The sequence below is a fragment of the Oncorhynchus tshawytscha genome, linkage group LG09 (assembly GCF_018296145.1).
Source record: "Oncorhynchus tshawytscha isolate Ot180627B linkage group LG09, Otsh_v2.0, whole genome shotgun sequence".
NCBI classification, from domain to species: Eukaryota; Metazoa; Chordata; class Actinopteri; order Salmoniformes; family Salmonidae; genus Oncorhynchus; species Oncorhynchus tshawytscha.
In genome coordinates, this window is record NC_056437.1 from 32,772,800 (window position 1) to 32,791,018 (window position 18,219).

The following is an 18,219-nucleotide window of genomic DNA, read 5'->3' on the forward strand; positions in this document are numbered from 1 at the left end:
TCGTTGGAAGAGTTAATTGAGTTAATTGAAAATAATGCCATTGTTGATAAGATGCTTTTTTCATGAATTATGCAATTTTCTCTTGAACCATATGGTCTATCCAATAGAAAGTCATGGACAATATGGGCACATATATTTAAAAAAAGTATACTATATATGAATACATATTTTTGTTTAAGTCATTCAAGTATAATTGACCAACATTACCATAGTTTGCCATAGATTACCTGTATTCCGGTAACTTTCGTAAATTACCAGTAGCTTTGCAACCCTAACTACAGTAAATAAAGTAATAACCAGACTTGTATATGAGGGTAATAACAAAATAGGAGTGCAATTTCACACATACCTCAAATGTATAACATATCTACATCGCCGATTGAAAATAGCTAGAATAAACCATGTGGTGCTTGAAATTGTTTTTTCATTCCTTGTTGGTTTAACATTGACAGATTCACCAACAAGACTGAGTGCTGTGAAATAAATTGCTTCCCTGTTGTCACAGTCCAGGAATTACTGTAGTGTAGTCTGTATCTGTTGGGGTTTGGTAGATAAAACATCTTAGCAGAAGCTGAGAGGGGAAACACTGAACTGAAATATCAGCCAAGCTCGGAACCATCCAGGCTGCATACTGTAGGCCTATCAAACAGCCTGTACACCTGCTTTTACACTTCAGGGAACAAAGACAGACAGATGGAGAGGCTCGGTGGGAAAAACCCCATTCAGCATTCAAGTGCCAGTCAGATGTCTAGCTAGTAGGGCAGGGCAGGCAGACACACACACAGTGTTGAAAACCCCTGGATGGAAGTGTTAATGTGGAGATGGAGAGACTGCCCCAGGCCGAGCCTGCTGATCCCCCCCCTAGTGACAACAACGCTCTCCTCTCATCCCACTATGGCTCAAGTCTGCCTTATCCTATGATAGTCCCTGTCACTATGTGCTCATGTCTGCTCCCTAACGGAGAGGATGTACTGAAGAGATGTGCCCAGGGCACGGTCTTACTCTGCTCGCACACGCACACACACACGCACAGAACCAGGCTTGAGTTAAACATGTACGACTACTGACTACTCCTCCACTGTCAGGCTCAGCAGTCAGGTCAGGAGGTGCAAGTGAACATCCGGCCCTCCTCCCCCTTCCCCTCCCTGTCAGTGGACATAGGTGAGCCCCTGAAGCCAGGACAGGTTCTACTGGTAATCCTGTGTTAGAAGAGACATGCCCTCTTCCCGCTAACTGACCCCCAGGTGCCAGGGGCCCAGAGCCGAGGAGCGAGGGGCCCAGGTCAAGAGTTTGGAGGTTCCTCTTGTCACACCACTGGTACTGTACATCACTGTTACAGGGCAAGGTGCATGAGGCAATGACTGTAGCCCCAACTGATACAGCCTAGCTACTGCAGCTCTGTTATCTATAATGCCTGATGTCCACCAGATGCATATGTGTTTGTTTTGCCGGATGTCTAGCCCGCATTTTCCATACTTGATGCACATGTGCTTCGCTGTTCAACTAGCTAAAAGCTAGCAAGCTGCAGTCTGCGTGTGTTCTTCTGTTTGTACCACGGCACGGTAAAGCAATGCACGAGTTGAAAATATTGAACGCATGCTGTACCCAGAACACACAGCAGCCTAGTGCGGCATCCCCAACGTAGCGTTGCGGACAGCACCATTAACAACGTTCCCGCCGGAACGCAAAGAGTTTGATGCATCTGGTGGACATGAGGTATAACGCTTTAACGCCTTAGTACAGACTGTAGTGCAGTTCTCCTCCTCGGCCCAATCCATACACACAATTCATTCCGTTTCTTGTGAGGTGATAGAAACTCTTTACCAAATAAAGTAGACAAATAACACTGTTGGTTTCACAGACAGGGAAACACTATAGGCCACACAGCCTCAGACACTTGTTTCACTCCTACATACCCTGCCTAGTCAAACCTCAGAGGAAGCAGCATGCCAGAGGTCATATCTCATGACCAGGAAATAACTAACAGAGGGAGAAATAACACATCAAACACACAGTCTCATAGCAGGCATTCCAACAATCACTTTCTCCCGACAACATATGATTAGTTTGCTGGTGAAGGGGAAATCAGAGAGGCTGACACGCGCACATAAGCACACATATAGAAAAGCAAAGGAACACATGAAGATACATCGGCGTGCACACGCCCTCACCCGCATGGTTTGCCGTCACGGTGAGGTGATTAATGAGTGCTGTCCAGTGCGTCTGAAATCACACTGAAGGGACTCCGGTTCACCAAACACCAGGAATTCCTCCCGGGAACGTCCAGTAAAGTTAAATATATTATTACACACCAGCAGGAGGGAGGGGAAGAGGAAGTCAGGGGTCCCAAAGAGATGTGTGGGGGGGGTAGAGAGCTGACAGGAGAGGGATAGAGAGAGAGGGAGGATGGGAGTGAGAGAAGAGAGAATAGAGGGAGGGTGCGTAATGTGAGAGTGAGAGAGACACGACGAGAGAGCAGTTATAGAAGAGACAGAAAGAGAGAGACAGGTGAGAGGGAATGACAGAGAGAGGGAAGGAGACAGAAAAGAGGGGGAGTTGGAGTGGAAAGCAGTCATTTTTACCAATGGGCTGGCCGGCCGGTCTTCTCTTGGCGTCTGTGCTGAAATGATCTGTTGCACAAGCTGGATGAACTGGATTACAATCGTCCTTGGAACAGCTCTCAGGCCCACGGGAGCCCTTCATCCATCCACAGACCAGAGCCAGAACACAGAATACACACATACATATATACATGCATACATACACACATACATACACTCGTTGCTCTCCTTTCTGGTTTCAATTATAATCTCTTTCTCGTCAGACAAACACACAAAGACATACATTCACACACACCACAGCCTTCCGCTCCTCACCTTCATTAAAATAGATGTATTTCTGTTACTACCATGTCCCGTCCCTCTCCCCACACCCCAACTCTGGCAGCTCTTTACACTCAATTGGCAAACTAAATATGACACTGACAGGCACCATGATCAACACTGTCATCCACACTGACATCTACTTAATGTGATCAAAAACTCTCATTCCCTCCCTATCTCACACGCCAATCTGTGTGGAGGACCTGTCGTGTCTAAGCTGAGCTGTCTGCGAGTCGCGCGGATGGCCGGTTAGAGATATGTAATTAATAAGGAGTAGTGTGGGGAACACAAGGTACGTCTTAAAAGCAGCTTCTAACAGAAAGCCCCTTCACTTTAAAGGGTTAGAGTATTTACACAGCCCTCGGTTTCATCAGCCCACCAGGCCTTTACCTCACAGACAACCCTAAAATACGATAGCAGGACGGGACCCTCGTAAAAAGGAGAAAATAAATAAATACTCTGAAATGCAGAGGAAGCCAATAACATATATGGAATCATGTAGTTACCAAAGAAGTGTTCAACGAATCAAAATATATCTTATATTTGAGATTCTTAAAAGTAGCCACCCTTTACCTTGATGACAGCTTTGCACACACTTGGCAGTCTCTCAACCAGCTTCACCTGGAATGCTTTACCAACAGTCTTGAAGGAGTTCCCACATATGCTGAGCACTTGTTGGGTGCTCTTCCTTCACTCTGCAGTTTAACTCATCTCTAACCATCTAAATTGGGTTGAGATCGGGTGATTGTGGAGGCCAAGTCATCTAATGCAGCACTCCATCACTCTCCCTCTTGGTCAAATAGCCCTTACACAGCCTGGAGGTGTGTTGGGTCACCGTCCTGTTGAAAAACAAATGAGAGTCCCACTAAGCGCAAACCAGATGGGATGGCGTATCGCTGCAGAATGCTGTGGTAGCCATGCTGGTTAAGTGTACCTTGAATTCTAAATACAATCTGACAGTGTCACCAGCAAAGCACCACCTCACCTCCTCCTCCATGCTTCACGGTGGGAACCACACATGCAGAGATCATCCGTTCACCTACTCTGCATCTCACAAAGACACAGGGAATGGAACTAAAAATATCAAAAGGAAAGATTTCCACCGGTCTAATGTCCATTGCTCGTGTTTCTTGGCACAAGAAAGTCTCTTCTTATTATTGGTGTTCTTTAGCAGTTGTTTCTTTGCAGCAATTCAACCATGAAGGCCTGATTGACGCAGTCTCCTCTGAACAGTTGATGTTGAGAAGTGTCTGTTACATGAACTCTGAAGCATTTATTTGGGCTGCAATTTCTGAGGCTTGTAACTCTAATGAACTCATCCTCTGCAGCAGAGGTAACTCTTTTCCTTTCCTGTCACGGTCCTCATGAGAGCCAGTTTCATCATAAAGTTTGAAGGTTTTTGCAACTGCACTTGAAGAAACCTGCAAAATTCTTAATTTTCCGGATTAACTGACCTTGTCTTAAAGGATCTTCACCTTTTTTTCCAATTTTCACCTCAAATGACATACCCAAATCGAACTGCAAGTAGCTCAGGCCCTGAAGCAAGGATATGCATATTCTTGGTACCATTTCAAAGTAAACACTTTGAAGTACTCGAGGCGGCGAACAAGCGATTCGGTGGAATTCTCTCTGAGCCTCTTTACTGTGTCGTCCACCATGCTCGATGCTAGGTACAAGGACCGCTACATTGATGCAGACAAGAAACAGCGTTTATGTGAAATGCTACATACACAGCTGGACAAGAGGGAAACGGACACAGTAACAGTGTGCACCAAGGAAGAGAGGCCATGGACAGAAAGAGCTGAAACTTCACTGCTTGATGTGTATGATGAAATCCTGGTTGAGACTGAACAAATTAACAACGAAACAGCACAGCAAGTAAGTGAAAGAAATAGGTTTTGATGATGTTTTTCTGGTAATGGGGACATACAGTTGAGGTCAGATGTTTACATACACTTAGGTTGGAGTCATTAAAACTTGTTTTTCAACCACTCCACAATTTACTTGTTAAGAAACTATAGTTTTGGCAAGTCGGTTAGGACATCTACTTTGTGCATGACACAAGTAATTTTTCCAATAATTGTTTACAGACAGATTATTTAGCTTACAATTCACAGAATCACAATTCCAATGGTTCAGAAGTTCACATACAATAAGTTGACTGCTTTTAAGCAGCTTGGAAAATTCCAGAAAATGATGTCAATTCACCTATTAGAAGCTTCTTAAGCCCTGACATCATTTGAGTCAATTGGAGGTGTACCTGTGGATGTACTTCAAGGCTTACCTTCAAACTCAGTGCCTCTTTGCTTGACATCATGGGAAAAATCAAAAGAAATCAGACCAAAAGACCTCAGAAAAAAATTGTAGACCTCCACAAGTCTGGTTCATCCTTGGGAGCAATTTCCAAACGCCTGAAGGTACCACGTTCATCTGTACAAACAATAGTATGCAAGTATAACACCAAGGGACCAGGGAGACTGTGACGTAGAAGTCCGTCACTGGCCGCGGGCAGCATTTGGTTCTTTAACGCACACACATATTCATCACTCCTCCCTGCGCCATTATAGCATAAGTTAACAATGTGGGTCGACACACAATTTAACTTCTGTCTTGGTGCATGCATTTCACACTTGTCAATGTTCATATTTGAGAGATACAATAATTATTATACTTATCAATGTTGTGGATGAGCGCATTGTTTGTTTGTTCTGTTCCTCTCTCTCCATCTCTGTAGCTTCTGGGTATGCTGGAAAAGGACCCGAGCTAAGGGAATTGGGTTGGCTTTATAGTGCCTGTCCCAAATGGCTCATTAATGCATATGGGCATATTGAAAGATATTGTCAGTAATGATGTAATGTTGTAAATGTTATGTTGTGATATTGTTTAAAACCGTGTTGCAATGTATATCCTTTAGTATGTTTAGTTCATGGAAAATGTAGGTTTGTATTGTTAATTGATTAATTAATTAGGGTTAATTGTTCTGAGGGGAGGGGCTAGCCCTACAAAAGGAGCCTCTCTCCAGTCTCTAAGGGGGATTTTTTTGGATTGAGCTGTGAATGGGGCAGCATTGTTGTTAAGCTGTCCCATAAGGTAGACATTGATGGCAGTACTGTTATTTTTCTGTTCCGGAATCACTTGTAAATAAACACCTTTGCACAGAAGAACTTTTGCGGTTCCGCCATCTTTTTATTTTTATAGAGGTTAGGTTATCCAGTTTAGCCATCTGGCCTACTCTACGTGACAGAGACGTCATACCGCTCAGGAAGGAGACGCGCTCTGTCCCCTAAAGATGAACGTACTTTGGTGCGAAAAGTGCAAATCAATCCCAGAACAACAGCCAAGGACCTTGTGAAGATGCTTGAGGAAAGAGGTACAAAATAATCTATTTCAACAATAAAACAAGTCTTATATCGACATAACCTGAAAGACCGCTCAGCAAGGAAGAAGCCAATGCTCCAAAACCACCATAAAAAAGATTGTACTTTTTGGAGAAATGTCCTCTGGTCTGATGAAACAAAAATAGAACTGTTTGGCCATAATGACCATCGTTATGTTTGGAGGAAAAAGGAGGAGGCTTGCAAGCCGAAGAACACCATCCCAACCATGAAGCATGGGGGTGGCCGCATCATGTTGTGGGAGTGCCTTGCTGCAGGAGGGTCAGGTGCACTTCACAAAATAGATGGCATCATGAAGATGGAAATTATTTGGATATATTGAAGCAAGACATCAGTTAGGAAGTTAAAGCTTGGTCACAAATGGGTCTTCCAAATGGACAATGACGCCAAGCATACTTCCAAAGTTGTGGCAAAATGGCTTAAGGACAACAAAGCCCAGGTTTTGGAGTGGCCATCAAAAAGCCCTGACCTCAATCCTATAGAAAATGTGTGGGCAGAACTGAAAAAGCATGTGTGAGCAAGGAGGCCTACAAACCCGACTCAGTTACACAAGCTCTGTCAGGAGGAATGGGCCAAAATTCACCCAACTTATTGTGGGAAGCTTGTGGAAGGCTACCTGAAACGTTTGACCCAAGTTAAACAATTTAAAGGCAATGCTACCAAATACACTAAATTAGTATGTAAACTTCTGACCCACTGGGAATGTGATGGAAGAAATGAAAGCTGAAATAAATCATTCTCTCTACTATTATTCTGACATTTCACATTCTTAAAATAAAGTGGTGATCCTAACTGACCTAAGACAGGGAATTTTTACTAGGATTAAATGTCAGGAATTGTGAAAAACTGAGTTTAAATGTATTTGGCTAAGGTGTATGTAAACTTCTGACTTCAACTGTATGTAAATGCCAACAAAATAACTTTTTGGTCAGTGTGGTGTGGTTTGTGTGTGTAACCTTTATTTAAACTAGGCAAGTCAGTTAAGAACAAATTCTTATTTACAATGACGACCCAGACGACGCTGGGCCAATTGTGCTCCGCCCTATGGGACTCCCAATCACAGCCGGATGTGATACAGACTGGATTCGAACCAGGGACTGTAGTGATGCCTCTTGCACTGAGATGCAGTGCCCTAGACCGCTGCGTCCGTTTGTGTGTGTGTTAACTATTTAACTTTACTAGACTGCTTAAAAGGCTGCTAAAATGTTAAATATCGGTTAAATATTAAATATCGGTTAAATATCGGTATCGGCCAACAATGTCATATCGGTGCATCCTTACTTTTTTGGTTACTAAATGTTCTGTTTGATGTCTTCACTCTTATTTTATGATGTAGAAAAACCCTTGAATGAGTAGGTGTCTCCAAACTTTTGACGGGTAATGTATATAATTACAAAATAAATATTGGGGATTGGAAATTATGCAGACAATTACATTGATGGAACCCACAATCTTAATGCAATATTAAAACTGATCTACCCCTAAAAAATATATTTAATTGGGTAGGTTCCTTACTATATGTAATTCATGAGATTTACTAGTTACCTGTCCAAAATTGTAATCAGTAACGTATTACCCAAACTCACTAGCACAATCTGATTACTTTCAGTAACTTTTGGACTACTTTCCCCTTAACGCTAGAAAAGCCTGGCCTCTTTGGACCTCCCTTCAGGCCAATGAGGAGTCATCTTGACTCAACATTCTAACATCTAATAAATATATTTAAATGTATGCTATCTGAATACACCAAATGTGCAAATCAACAGTTCTGGTTCACATAGTGGAGTTGGGAGTTAGCCACTCGTAACCATTACTTACACTTAGCAATGTGCAGTCGGCTCGAAGAAAAGAAAAAAGAGAAAAAAAAATTCCCCAGAAGTTCCCTAGAATGTCTTTAATGTGCGATTTCAAACACACCAGGACCATAAATGATGTGAGGCCTGCTTTTTAAAAAACACCTGCTGCCTCGCAACTGTCACGGCTAATGGCACCGGTTACTATATAAATCACAGCAAGCTGTAATTTCCAATATCTGAGAAATTATTACATTGAGCATATGTCAGTGAATGCTATTTTAATGACTGCCGCTCTACTCCACTTACATCTCGGATAAGGAACCATCTTGGAGCAAACGCACTGCTGTAGAAATGTCTCCCTCCCTCGACTCAATACTGGTACACCGTGTATGTAGCCAAGTTATCTTACTCATTGGCATTTATTATTACTTTCTATTATTTCTCTGTTTTCTCTCTCTGCATTGTTGGGAAGGTCCCATAAGTAAGCCTTTCACTGTTAGCCTACACCTGTTGTTAACCAAGCATGTGACAAATAAAATAAGATTGGATTCTCTCCCTCCCTGCCCTGCTCTCCCTCCCCCCCCTCCCCCAATCCCTCCCCCCACACTTCTCCCCCAATCCCTCTTCCCCCTCTTCCTCCTATTCTTTTAATTAGAACCAGAGAGCTGGACCCAGAGGACAGGATCTAAGCAAATTTCTCTATGGGGCTAGCTAGGTGATCTCCCTCTGCAGAAGTGCCTCTTTATTTATCACAGGGAATCTAAACTTCCTCCCAGATGCTGACCTGAAGTGAAACGGACACATGGAACGGTATTTCGAATTTGTGTTCACAATCTTGTGGCAGGGAGTCACAGGCCATATACAGCTGACTACTCCCATGAGTCTTAATGTTAGAGAGAGAGAGAGGGGGAGAGAGCACTGACTTTACTGCTAACTTCTTTATCGAGGAAAAATGTACTTCCTACGACTGTGATATGTGGTTGTTAAGATGAACACACTAACTGTAAGTCGCTCTGGACAAGAGCGTCTGCTAAATGACTCAAATGTAAATGTAGAGTGAGACCCGGCCACTATTGGCATTAAGACAACACAAGTCAGGCCAACAGTTACCCATCGATGAAAAAGCAGTGTAAAATATAATGTACAGATGAACCGAGCCAACTAAGCCACTCCTTTGAGTTAACGATCATAGTTATGGCTTTGAAAGGCGTTCAACTAAGGCAGATGTTTATTATTAACAGCTTTACATGAAAAAGACAAATTTCTCAATTGGTTGTTAAATGGGCTAAAAATAGAAGGGAATGTATCCTAATGGCTGAGGCATTAACAGAGTGATGGTAGAGTAGAGTATAGGCTGGGTGGTGGGTGCCTGAGGCATCAGGGCATTGGACCACTGAGGATGGGGAGCAGCCTGGTCTCACTGGCCCACTCAGCTCATCTTCTCTGGATCACAGGGTAGCAGGGCCAGTCAACCACTTATGCAACTGACCCGTCTGGCACACCAGACAATCCTTCCCTTTCCCCTGGGCTATCCAAAACTCACTAACCCTTTACAGTACTTCCTATTATATTGTACTACATCTTTGAGGGGGTAAAAGAGTGTGAGAAAGTATTTGCGTGATTGGGTGTGTGTTGTATGAAAGTCTGCCCGTCTCTAGTCTGTGTCCTGTCATTGAGCAACTATTCTACCCCCTCCCTCCTCTCTCCTCTCCTGTCCCATGGCTGCTATGTGAAACTGAGGGAGGTTCAGCCACCCCTTCCCCTGGTCCCACATGGTCCATGTTAAGGGACGCGAAAGCGTTGAAACCCCATAACAATAACCTTATTTTGAGCTGCAGGTCCTGCCGAGCCGAGGCCCTCTCTTAGAATCTCTCCCTCCCTCCATTCCCTGGCAGTCATAGTTCCACCCCAGCCGCACAACACTATACTTGAGCCACACATTGATGTGTCAATCCCTTCTTAGACGTTTTTCTTTCTTTCTTAAGCCTTCACTTTCATAACGAAACTCAGACAAAAAAAAATGGATTCCCTCTTAATAGTCCTAGTAAAAAGGCTGTATGAGGCAGCGCTTAGACTTTTAACGGCCGGGCTCTGGTCTCAATCATACAGTCAGTGGACATCTGGATCGCATCTCCCCATTCTCCCCCATGCAATCAGACACACTAGAGCTATGGAGCTGATGCTGGGCTCGCCCTGCTGCTGCTCTCTACAATGTGGGTGCAACGTGTCGTTACAGCACATTGCATTTTGAGAATGTTTTTAGGGGGTGAAAGCTTCCGAGATTCCAAATAATGGTGCGTTCAAGGTAGGCCTAGTGCCAACAAACAGGCAAAGTGGAGTCATCGCTGTTCACCACCTTTCCCTAAAAACTCCTTGCAGTCCCCAAGCGGCCCCATTCATTCATTCCACACTGACTGAGAGGTCTCTAGAGGGCACTCCAGTTCAGCTGTACACAGGTCTGCCTGCTCTTGCTGTGGCAAAATGGCCGCCTACATAAAAGCCAAGGTCGTCATTATCCGAGACCGCAGGTCCACCGCAACTTGGAGTGGAATATAACAGCAATGCCCTCGTTCTACAGGTCAGACACATTTATACATGGCTGGCACAGTCAGGAGAACCTAAATGGTTGTTAGACTCCAATTAACAAACACACACACACACACACACACACACACACACATATCCAGGGATAGGAAAAACATGTCTTACTCGACTATATGATGAACTGTAGGTGGTGCTAAATTTTCACATTTTTAACTAGACTGGCAGGGTGCGATGTGAGATCCACCACACACCACATGTTTGGCCTCCACAGAGGAATCAGTCACACCCCAACTTCACAGTGGGGACACTCCGCTCCATCTAGCTGGGAACAAGCTGTGCTGAGACGTCACTAGCATCTGGAACACACCACTCATAGAGAGTAATACAGAGAGAGAGAGCGTCGCACACTACAAGAGCCAACTGGGGACCAGAGATGCACAGTGAGTGGTGGACTAGTAATGTTTCCCAGACCCTCCAGGAGCATGGCCGGTGTGATGCCTGCATACCTGCTCCTCCATCATCATCACAACAGAGGGTTTCTATACGCGTGCCTTCAGCAATGATCCATCGCAAACCCACCTGCTAATTCTGCCATGCTTTAAAGTTACCGCTCAGGTACCACCTCACTCATCTCTATTCATTGCCCCTTTCCGACACTTTAATCACTCTTTTTGTACACTCACAGCCTCAGACAGGTTACTTTCCATCTTCCCACACGTCGTTTGGCCCCGTGTGTAGGGCCCTCTGGGACCGGCAGGCTCATAAACATGGGGAAGGGGAGGTAGAGGGGGTGAGATGTCAAAGTGAAAGGAGCGTTCGGCCCTGCTCAGGGACACCCGAGGGTGATGTGGTGGGGCTGTGAGGCCGGGCTGGGTCCTCCCTCTACCCCTCCTCTGGTTTATTTTCTCTGATGGGCCTGGTGTAAATATCCTGCTTTAAAGCCCTGGGAATGGGAATGCGTACAGTGCAGTCAGGCCCTCGACAGAGGTAGACGTAGTGGGAGAGTAGAGCTGGATGGATAGCGGGGGAGGAGAGACCCCCAGTGAGCCCCTCCAGCTGCCATGATGACATCACTCAGAGGAGCAGAAGAAGAGATAAGTCGCTGCCAGCTGCAGTGGTCTCTGACACTGCCACGCACTCTCACCATCTGCCTGTTTACGTTCAATGGTTTGGATGTATGCCATATGGATGCGTGTGTGGAGGAATGTATGTATTTGTTGACATGACTTCCCCTGTGTCTGACTAACACAATGATGGGCAGTATCCATATGTGTGTGTGTGTGAGAAAGTACGAGAGAAAGAGAGGAGAGATAAACACACTGGGAACATCTCACCCTGACAGGGTGATACAGTTTAAGCCCAGAACAGCCAACAAAGTTAGATGAAGCATTGGTCAGGGCTTACTGGGTTACTGAGGTACTAATCGGGGTCCAAGAGGCTTGCTGCCTGTCTAGGGAACTGTTAGTTACTATGAGTTAATAAAGGGGTCTCGAGTCTGGCCCTTCTCTCTTTCTTATTCATTCATTGACTATAACAAGGCTACATGCATTAGCGTTTCAAAGGCCAGTCTGCCTGCTACCCCCTCAACAGCACAGAGCAGAAAACACACTGCCACGCTCTACCCATCTCACTCTGGCCATTAACATCCACTAACACAGGACTCACAGCTGCTCCTTATACAGGAGGCCTCGTAAGGGGAACATTACACATCGTATAATATTGTGTGTCTATGAAACACTGGCGATCTCCATCTGCTACAAGCAAAGAATATCACTCAATGGAATATGAGGGGTGAAACCAAAGTATTTAGCTGATATGAACAGGTGAGAGCCTTCCTGCCACGGTGGAGAGACTAGAGGCAGTTAAATGTGAGCAAGCTGTGCAGAACCAGAGATCACAGGTTACAACTGTACTGTATGTAGCGTGGCAAGAAGCAATCCAGACAGACTTTTTACCTTCTTAGCAGTTGTCACTTACATTTATTATTAATCAATCTTACACTAAAGGGATGAAATATGCCCACATCCTTCTCATACCCATCACTACAGTGTCTGATTATACCTATTTTCAAAGTGTCTTTGGGTTTTAGAAAATCCTATAAATTATTCATTTTGATACCCATGCTTTATTTTTCTTGATTGAGGGGGGAATGTACAGGAATGTGGACGGAATGTTCAGGAATATAAAGTAATATACGATTGCATACCTAGGAGCATGTGTGTGCATTCCCAAACATGCAATTATCACAAGGCAACAGGAGTTTTGTTAGAAGCTTGATGCATAGTTACCGGATCCAAACAGATCAAAATAATAATTTTAATAAAGTGTCCTTACACTATAATTGTTGTGCCCAGTACACTATAAATTGGATTTAAACAAGCAGGCTGGTACAGCCCAAAGGCAAGGCCCCAAGAGTGTTATCCTCTCCTTGTGTCCATGGCAACAATATTATCATACATATCCCTACATCTTAAATACCTCTCTCCATTCATGTACATCTGTCTAAATACAGTGTTGATAGAACAGTGCCTAGGTTAGCCCCCGGGGTACAAAATTAATACTGTCTACTACACAGGCCAGAGTGGGTAAAACACACTGGCTGCTTTAGAGGGATTTCCAACAATTTGCTTGGTCATTATGAAAAATAATACTGTCTACTGTCTGGGGTTTATGGAATGGTAAAGAGGAGGACTGTAAAAAAACAAGACCTGTGAGTGAACCTCACACGATTTGATATGCTGCATTACAGTGGGCTTAACCTGTCCAAACAGATCTGGATTGGAGGAAGGGTTGTTGTGTGATAGGTCACATGCTTCCCTCTGATCCTCACTTTCATGGGTGACTAGGAATCCTCTGCACAAACTAACTACTGTACAGTAAACTAGAGAACACACACGTTGACCTTATTTGGCTCTTCTTATGACTAGGATCACCATGAGCTCTCCAGTCGTTGAACTTTAGAGTTTCTCTCTACTCTACCGCTAAATCGTTGGCTACTAGGAATCCTTGGCATCCATCACCTGGTTACAGCAGGCTTAGCTACTGTCATTATGTGGCCCCTGTAAGCCCTTTCTTATGACCAGGAACGCGGTATATCGTCTCCCAAGGTCTATTATTGTGATCATTATATAACAGAGTTACTCTATTGGAGTTGTGACGTGGTGGCTAATCATCAAAGGAAATTCAACCTGTACTGTTGTACAGTAACAATGAAAAAATGTGTATCTACAAAACAAATAAAAATAAAAAAAATAACCAGAGTGTAGGGTCCTTACTCTCGCTCCTTCTCACTGAGCTTGTCTGTGATGGTGTCCTTGATGGAGGAGCGGGAGCCTTTGTGGATGACAGGATACCTGAGAGGGATCTGCAGGAAGCAACTGATCATCAGTACCAAGTGGGCCGTGTAACCCAGGGCAACCGCAACGCTCCCATCATCCTTCGCTGCAGGACAAAACACAACACAGAGGTCAGTCAGTCTCTGTTGGACAGGTTTACTGTGAAATGGTCTCATTGTTTCTTACTTTCTAAAACCTTCGTTGAACGTATCTGATAATGAAATGCCATGCCTGTTAATCACTTCAATGGCTGTGTTTTAATGGGTTATTAATCCAACACATTGTACTGCTACGACTCGAAACTAAAGTTGGTCATAATTGCAACAGCGAGCGAAACAGTCTCAGTGTTTCATCATTTCTTTAGCGTTTCATGAAGCTCCACTTGAAAGCAAGTGATCAGCAACAGTCTGACTGCAATACTCATGTATTTCATACGTGTTTCATATAAGTTCATTACATTGAAATGAAAGATCAAATCGTAACGTGGTAATATAATAAAGACGTCACAAACTGGAAAAAAACTTTGGTAACCAAGTAATCACACCGATGAAAAGCAGGCACATTTACATGGGCAAAGTGTTTTCGAAATGATATAGAGTGGGTTTTGGCGACGGAACACGCAAGAAAACTTCAACTGCTGTAGAAAACCTCATTTACTTAAAAATACTTAATTTATTTCAGAAATGTGCGTGAAAAGCAAAAGCGTCACGTAAAACTATCCCTGCTGGGCTCAATTGCATTTTAGGGGAAAATTAGACGGTTACGGTTTCATTAACATTTCTGACTAGAAAACAGGTCCACCACCTCGCTGAAGTAAAGGAACTGCTTTCTTTGACAGCACATTAAGTTGTTTCAAGTTCTCAACTGCCGAGCAACAGGACATTGCTCCGGGCAAATTGCTTATACTTTCCAAATCCCCAAATCATAGTGCTTTTGTCTTAATGTTTTGGAATAACAGACCGCTGCCTCAGTAAATAGTTGACTAGGAGCGCTTTGGTGTATAACTAGACGACCCTGAATTATACAATTCTTGTGTCTGCACCTCTGATACCAGCAGAGGCCATGAAGCTGACTACCTTTTATAATACCAATACCTTCCATAAAACTAGTTCTATCCAACAGGAATGTCAGATAAAGGAATCATAAGTATAACTGACATGTACTGGGGCAAATGGCGAACCTTTTAAATCCAAAGTCAAGTATCCTCAGATGAGGGCTGAGTTACCTCAGAGAGAGAAAGCACTGGGGGGCTTGTTTCCAACCCATGACCCCTTCTTCTTAGCAGCAAGTCCCCTCTACCCTCACCAGCCTCCCCTCCCTTCTCCTCTACCGTCTCCTCCAGTCTCTCATCCAAACTATCCTCTCTCTTCTCTCCTCTCACCTTATCCAGCCTCTCCCATCTCCTGTCCCCAGTCTCCTCCAGCGTCACCCCTCTACCTTCTCCCCTCAGTCTCCCCAGGCAGGGCAGGTTGGATTAGGCTGTGCAGCAGCCCTGACCCCAGTGGCTCACTAATCTACCACATCCTACCCTGCAGACAGCCCTCTCCTGTCTGTGACCCAGCAACAACACAGTTTCAGACATGATCGGCTGAATACTGGGCTGGCCCAGCTCTCAGGTAGGGCCCCACAGAAATCAGAGTAGGGGTGAAGTGTCAAAGGTCAGGCCTCTATGATGGGGTAGTTTCAGGCTGGGCTGCTGTATAGGTGTAGTGGTTAAGGTGGTGTTAGACAGGAACGTCTGACCAGGTAGACCCTCCTCCTCACCTCCTATAGGCCTCTGTCCCTCTCACTCTGTTCCACTACACAGCCACACCACATGCAAGGAGAGGGAAGGAAGGACAGGACAGGTTGGAGGGAGGTTGTGAGTGGGTTAGGACATCCCCTGTAGGCCTCTCCATCTCCTACTGCGATGCCACAGCACATGCCTCGTGGTTTACTCACTAGATATCTACCACCCCCGCGGGGTGAGACAGACGCACACCTCCACAGGGGATGGGAATCCACTCACCGCTGCAAATACAAACGACGAGCGATCATCAGGATGAGGAAGAGGCTGCTGCAGCCAAGGAAATGGGGGGCTGGAGATCGAGGCAGCGTTGGGGTAGGTCGGGGGATAGCAATGGAGGGGTATTAAAAGAAGGCACACTGGTGAAACCTGGCTCTCATTAGTCCCCCTGCCTCAACTCCACTTCCCCCTCCATCATGTCTTTGAAGTCGTGCTTCCCTGGCTGAGAAAGCCAAATCAGATTATCCACAACACATACGGGTGGACATGGAGGGAATTAGATGAATAACACTTTCCAAATGTAAGCCCCTCTTGAATCATCATCTCATTCAGACCTTTGCCGTGTAAACGCGCACAAACACAATGCCAAATCCTCAACTGCTGCTTTTAAAACAGCCACAGTAAATGAGACAGACTTACGACATACAGTACTTTGCAGATTATACTACTCAGTATTCATAAATACACAGAAATGGTGGGCTGAACTTACAGACCAGCAGAGTGGTGTGACAAACTCAGAGAGAGAGTCCCTTTATCAGTCTCATCCCTCTCACCCATGGGTCCGGTCCTTATAAAGTAGCTGGGCAGCAGAATTCACAGACTCCAGAAGTCAAATACACAGGAAGCAATTTCCACATTCTTGGATGATGGGGAGCACTCTGTGGGTCCTGGGCCTGCTTCCATTAACAAAAGGTTGCTACCAGGGAGTATGGTGAAACCTTTCCGGTGTAACTACTCTGACGCTGCATCAAGGTATTACATCTAGCCCATACAACACATATGTCTTGCACAGAGTTTCCTCCACCAGCCACTACTTCTAAAACACTTGTCATTGTACCTCAGAGCAGATATTGTTCTGTGTCCCAATTTGCACTCTATCCCCATTCCCTATATACTGTAGTGCCCCCCAAAAACTATAGTGCACAATACATAGGGAATAGGGTGCCATTTGGGACTCAACTATAGAGTCCCAATTACGGGAGAGGATCAGTCAGAGCATCAGCTTAAAGGGATCCACTGATATCACACAACCCTCAGGCGAAGTACAGGCTCACATTTACTACATGTGGATGGTGATGTGGAACCAAAAGAGAGGTCAGAAGTTTTAACCTTCAATAAAAGGAAGCAGATGCACCCTGCTTTATGAGTGTCTCTGTGTCACTCCAAACCCTTCCGTTTCCCGTTGAAATAGATATGTTACCTTGGAAATCCTCTGAGTTGGGCAGCTTCACTCCACAGATGCCATAATCGGATTGATTAGCCTGCAGGGAAATTAAACAAGTTTTATGAGAATGAGAATCCAAGAACCAACAATGCCATATTCAGAAAACAACAGAGAAAACAGAGAGAGAGGAAAGGGAAAAGCTTCGGGAGCAAAAAGGGCCCTCTCCTTAGAAATGGTATTTTAATGACCACTGAGTATTTAAGCTGTTCAGCTCCGTCGCAGAACATTTCAGATTGAAACTTTAACCGATTTCAAAACACAGGGAATGTAAGTGGTTGGCCACTCCAAAGACTAATAAGGGCTGAGAAAACATTTCTCCCCAAGCTTTTCTCACTCAAGGTTCTCTCTCTTGTTCGCCATCGTTGTCATGCCATATAGCTGACTACAGCCAATACTGTGTAGTATATTGACCAGGCTCATTTCTAGCATTACTCAGGAGGAGGTTACTCACGGCCGTGGTGACCACGTCGATGGGGTAGATGTAGGACAGCTCAGAGAGGAGCTGACGACAGCGGAAGGTGAGCTGAGCGTTGGACTTGAGGAACAGCTCTCTGGGGAGACAGACACAGTCACTTGATGACTCAGTCAGACTCACTGCCTTAGTGAGCAACACAAAGAGGACAGTAACAGAGGAGGAAGAGAACAGAGGGAGGACTGGTGACAGAAAAGAGAAGCAACTGGATCAAATAGACAGGGATATAGAGAGGCAGGAGGATAGAAAGGGGGAAATGACAGAAAATGGGTATAAGGGAACGATGAGGAGGTGATGAAGAGGGAAGGGGGGGAGAGAGAGGGAGAAGGTACTGTACAATACAGTATTATACACAGTGTATGAAACATTAGGAACACATGCTCTTTCCATGACATAGACTGACCAGGTGAAAGCTACAATATGATCCCTTATTGTCACTTGTTAAATCCCCTTCAAATCAGTGTAGATGAATGGGAGGAGACAGGTTAATTATGGATTTTTAAGCCTTAACACAACTGAGACATGGATTGTGTACAGTATGTGTGACACTCAGAGGCTGAATGGG

At 44.7% G+C, this 18,219-nt stretch overlaps 1 protein-coding gene across 2 annotated transcripts in view; it reads right to left on the reverse strand.

Moving 5' to 3' along the window:
* The window catches only part of LOC112257826 (UV radiation resistance-associated gene protein), a 153,994-nt gene that overhangs the window by 69,072 nt on the left and 66,703 nt on the right, over positions 1-18,219 (reverse strand). For both annotated transcript variants that reach the window (XR_006084084.1, XM_024431698.2), the window contains exons 10-12: positions 17,634-17,733; positions 17,159-17,219; positions 13,893-14,058 (exon numbers count right to left, since the gene is read on the reverse strand). Coding sequence is in view for 1 of the 2 variants with exons in the window: in XM_024431698.2 (XP_024287466.1) it covers positions 13,893-14,058; positions 17,159-17,219; positions 17,634-17,733 (327 nt within the window). In the remaining variant the exon portion in view is untranslated. The remainder of the gene's footprint in view (positions 1-13,892; positions 14,059-17,158; positions 17,220-17,633; positions 17,734-18,219) is intronic.